At 35.3% G+C, this 2,751-nt stretch overlaps 1 protein-coding gene across 1 annotated transcript; it reads right to left on the bottom strand.

The window, feature by feature from the left end:
- Nucleotides 1-728: 728 nt before the first annotated feature.
- On the bottom strand, nucleotides 729-2,504 carry LOC135541170 (agouti-signaling protein-like; the record flags this gene model as incomplete). The annotated part of the gene is made up of 4 exons (XM_064967282.1): nucleotides 729-896; nucleotides 1,435-1,481; nucleotides 1,789-1,893; nucleotides 2,462-2,504. Coding segments are annotated over 4 exons (363 nt in total), but the record flags the coding sequence as incomplete, so codon positions are not given.
- Between the last annotated feature and the right edge of the window lie 247 nt (nucleotides 2,505-2,751).

Below are 2,751 nucleotides of genomic sequence, written 5' to 3'. Positions count from 1 at the left end.
GGTCTATACTCCAGCATTTTGGATTTGAGATCAAATGTTTCATATGAGGCGACAGTACAGAATATTACCTTTTTTTATGGTTATTTTCATAGATATCTGTTTTACCATTTAGAAATGAAAGCACTTTATGCATCTAGTCCCCCCATTTGAAGGTGTTACTGTATAAGTATTTGGACAAACTCACTTATAGTGTATTAAAGTAGTGAAAAGTTTAGTATTTAGTCCCAAATTCCAACACACAATGACTACATCACGCTTGTGACCCTAGAAATGTGTTTTGGATTATGTTGTGCCCAATAAAAATGAATGATAAATAATGTAATGTGCCGTTTTGGAGTCACTTTTATTGTAAATAAGAATATAACATTTTTCTCTTTGCTTCAACATTATTGTGAATCCTACCATGATTACAGATAATCATGAATGAATCGTGATCAATGATCAGTGATCAAAGTAACAGAGGCAGAAAGATCATATCCCCAAAACATGCTAACCTAGCATTTTTTTGGCGTGTATGATACTTATGCCTCTGAAACTTTCACACTCCCCATTATTTATGATTCATTCACGATTATCCATAATCATAATTATCCATAATCATGGTAGCATCCACATGAATATAGAAGTGTTCAGAAACATAGAAGTGTTCAGAAACATTTATATTCTTATTTATAACAAAAGTGACATTTTCTCTCCTTGTGAATATGCCAATATCCTCTGTTATGTCTTCAACACTGCGGGTTACCCATTCGACAATAGCACACAGTCTTGAAGAGGCGGCAGTGGCAGAAAGCGCAGTGCTCACAACACACATTATCGGGGGTTTTGCAGCTTCCCCACAATGGCACGCAGTTGGGGGGAGGAGGTGGACGCTTGTTTTTGATGCTGAATTTGTTCTGCGGAAGAAGGTTGACGATTTAGCCTCGGCCTGCACACTATGGGTACACCAATTAACATTAATAAATGCTATAGTTAACTAATTATGAATGACATACAGCACTTTATAAAGCCTTACTAAGGGCACTCCTTAGCAAAGGAGGAAAGGTGCCAACAAAACAAGCCATTTGAAGCCATTTTCACCTCTTTATATGTGTCATCATGAATATGTCTTTAGTAATAGTCTTGTCAATATAAGAATATAAATTGCTTTGTAAATGCATTAATTAATGATGCATGAATTCATGTTAACTCCTGCATTTACTCATGTTAATTAATGTACCCTAGTACCCACATGTTAATAAAAGTGTTACCACCTCACTCTCATACTTATCATCATGGTGTCTGCACATGCGCTGAAATGGTTTTTTCATTCAATATACCTTTTTAAACTATTGGCTATGTGTATTTTAGACTTTAAATATGTCCACTAACTTAACAATATGATACAAACATGAATAATGTAGGCTAGACACTTATTTTTACAGCATAGTTTACCTTTCTTGGTTTCTTGTTTTTTTTCTTCTTTGCGGTTTTGGGTAACTCTGAAAAATAAATAGATTTGACATGTGTTTAAGGTATATAAATATGTCTATTACATATATTTATATTTGGTATATAATGTAGCAGCTTATCAAGATTGGTGTTACGGTCATATTGTCGGTTTGGGTTTTGAAGTCAACCTTGGAATACTTAAATATACCTGAGCAAAATGTATCCTGTATCCAACAACAAAATGACACAATATAGCAGCGCATATCAAGGAATGCAGTGATAGTTTTTCTAGAAAACATCTAGCAATTTTTTTTATTCCAAATACTGATTATATGCCAAACCTAAGGATTAACTGACCTACAATGACGATGGGTGGTGCATCTGACAGGCTCCCATGCTGTAGAACCGAGGAAGAAGACGTATTGGTGTAGAGCTTTTCCTCCAGTATCATGTGTGAGTACACTATAAGATACCAGGTGGAGCTTAGACAGCTCAGGAGAAACAGGGAATTCATCACAGTGCTTTTCTGTCAGCAAGGTGGGCCTGAGGACTGTAGTGAGGACAGAGTGTTACAAGACTATAAGAGCCCATTGTGACTGTAATGTGGTTGCATACATAGTCATAACAGATATGGAATTTGAATGTCACATAATTTACACAGCAGTTCAAGATTGTTATTGTATAGAAACTGAACTATACTTGGCACAAAACTGACTACACTAGCACATGCACAGCAAATCCATGCAATAAGATTCACATCTAATAATATCCAGTACAAACATTTATAAAAAATAATAAAATAATTTATAAGGAGATTTGATTTATTTATTTTTATTTAACCTTTATTTAACTAGGCAAGTCAGTTAAGAACAAATTATTATTTACAATGACGGCCTACCAAACGGAAAAAGGCCTGCAGGGAAGGGGGCTGGGATTAAAAATAAAATATAAATATAGGACAAAAGACAAGAGAGGCAACACAACACTACATAAAGAGAGACCTAAGACAACAACATAGCAAGGCAGCAGCACATGACAACACAGCATGGTAGCAACACAACATAACAACATGGTAGCAACACAACATGGTACAAACATTATTGGGCACAGACAACAGCACAAAGGGCAAGAAGGTAGAAACAACAATAGATCACACAAAGAAGCCAAAAACGGTCAATAAGTGTGAATATATATAGCCTACAAACAAATGTCATGGTCAAACCAACTTAGTTTTCTTGCTATTATTCCACCCAGCACATATCCACTTCTTATATAAAGCTTTACATTGATGTTTAAAGATAGATATCTAGACCGACTCTG

This window comes from Oncorhynchus masou, chromosome 6 (assembly GCF_036934945.1).
Source record: "Oncorhynchus masou masou isolate Uvic2021 chromosome 6, UVic_Omas_1.1, whole genome shotgun sequence".
NCBI lineage: Eukaryota > Metazoa > Chordata > Actinopteri > Salmoniformes > Salmonidae > Oncorhynchus > Oncorhynchus masou.
Note: the sequence above shows the minus strand (reverse complement) of the source record. Positions and strands in the feature narration are given on the sequence as shown.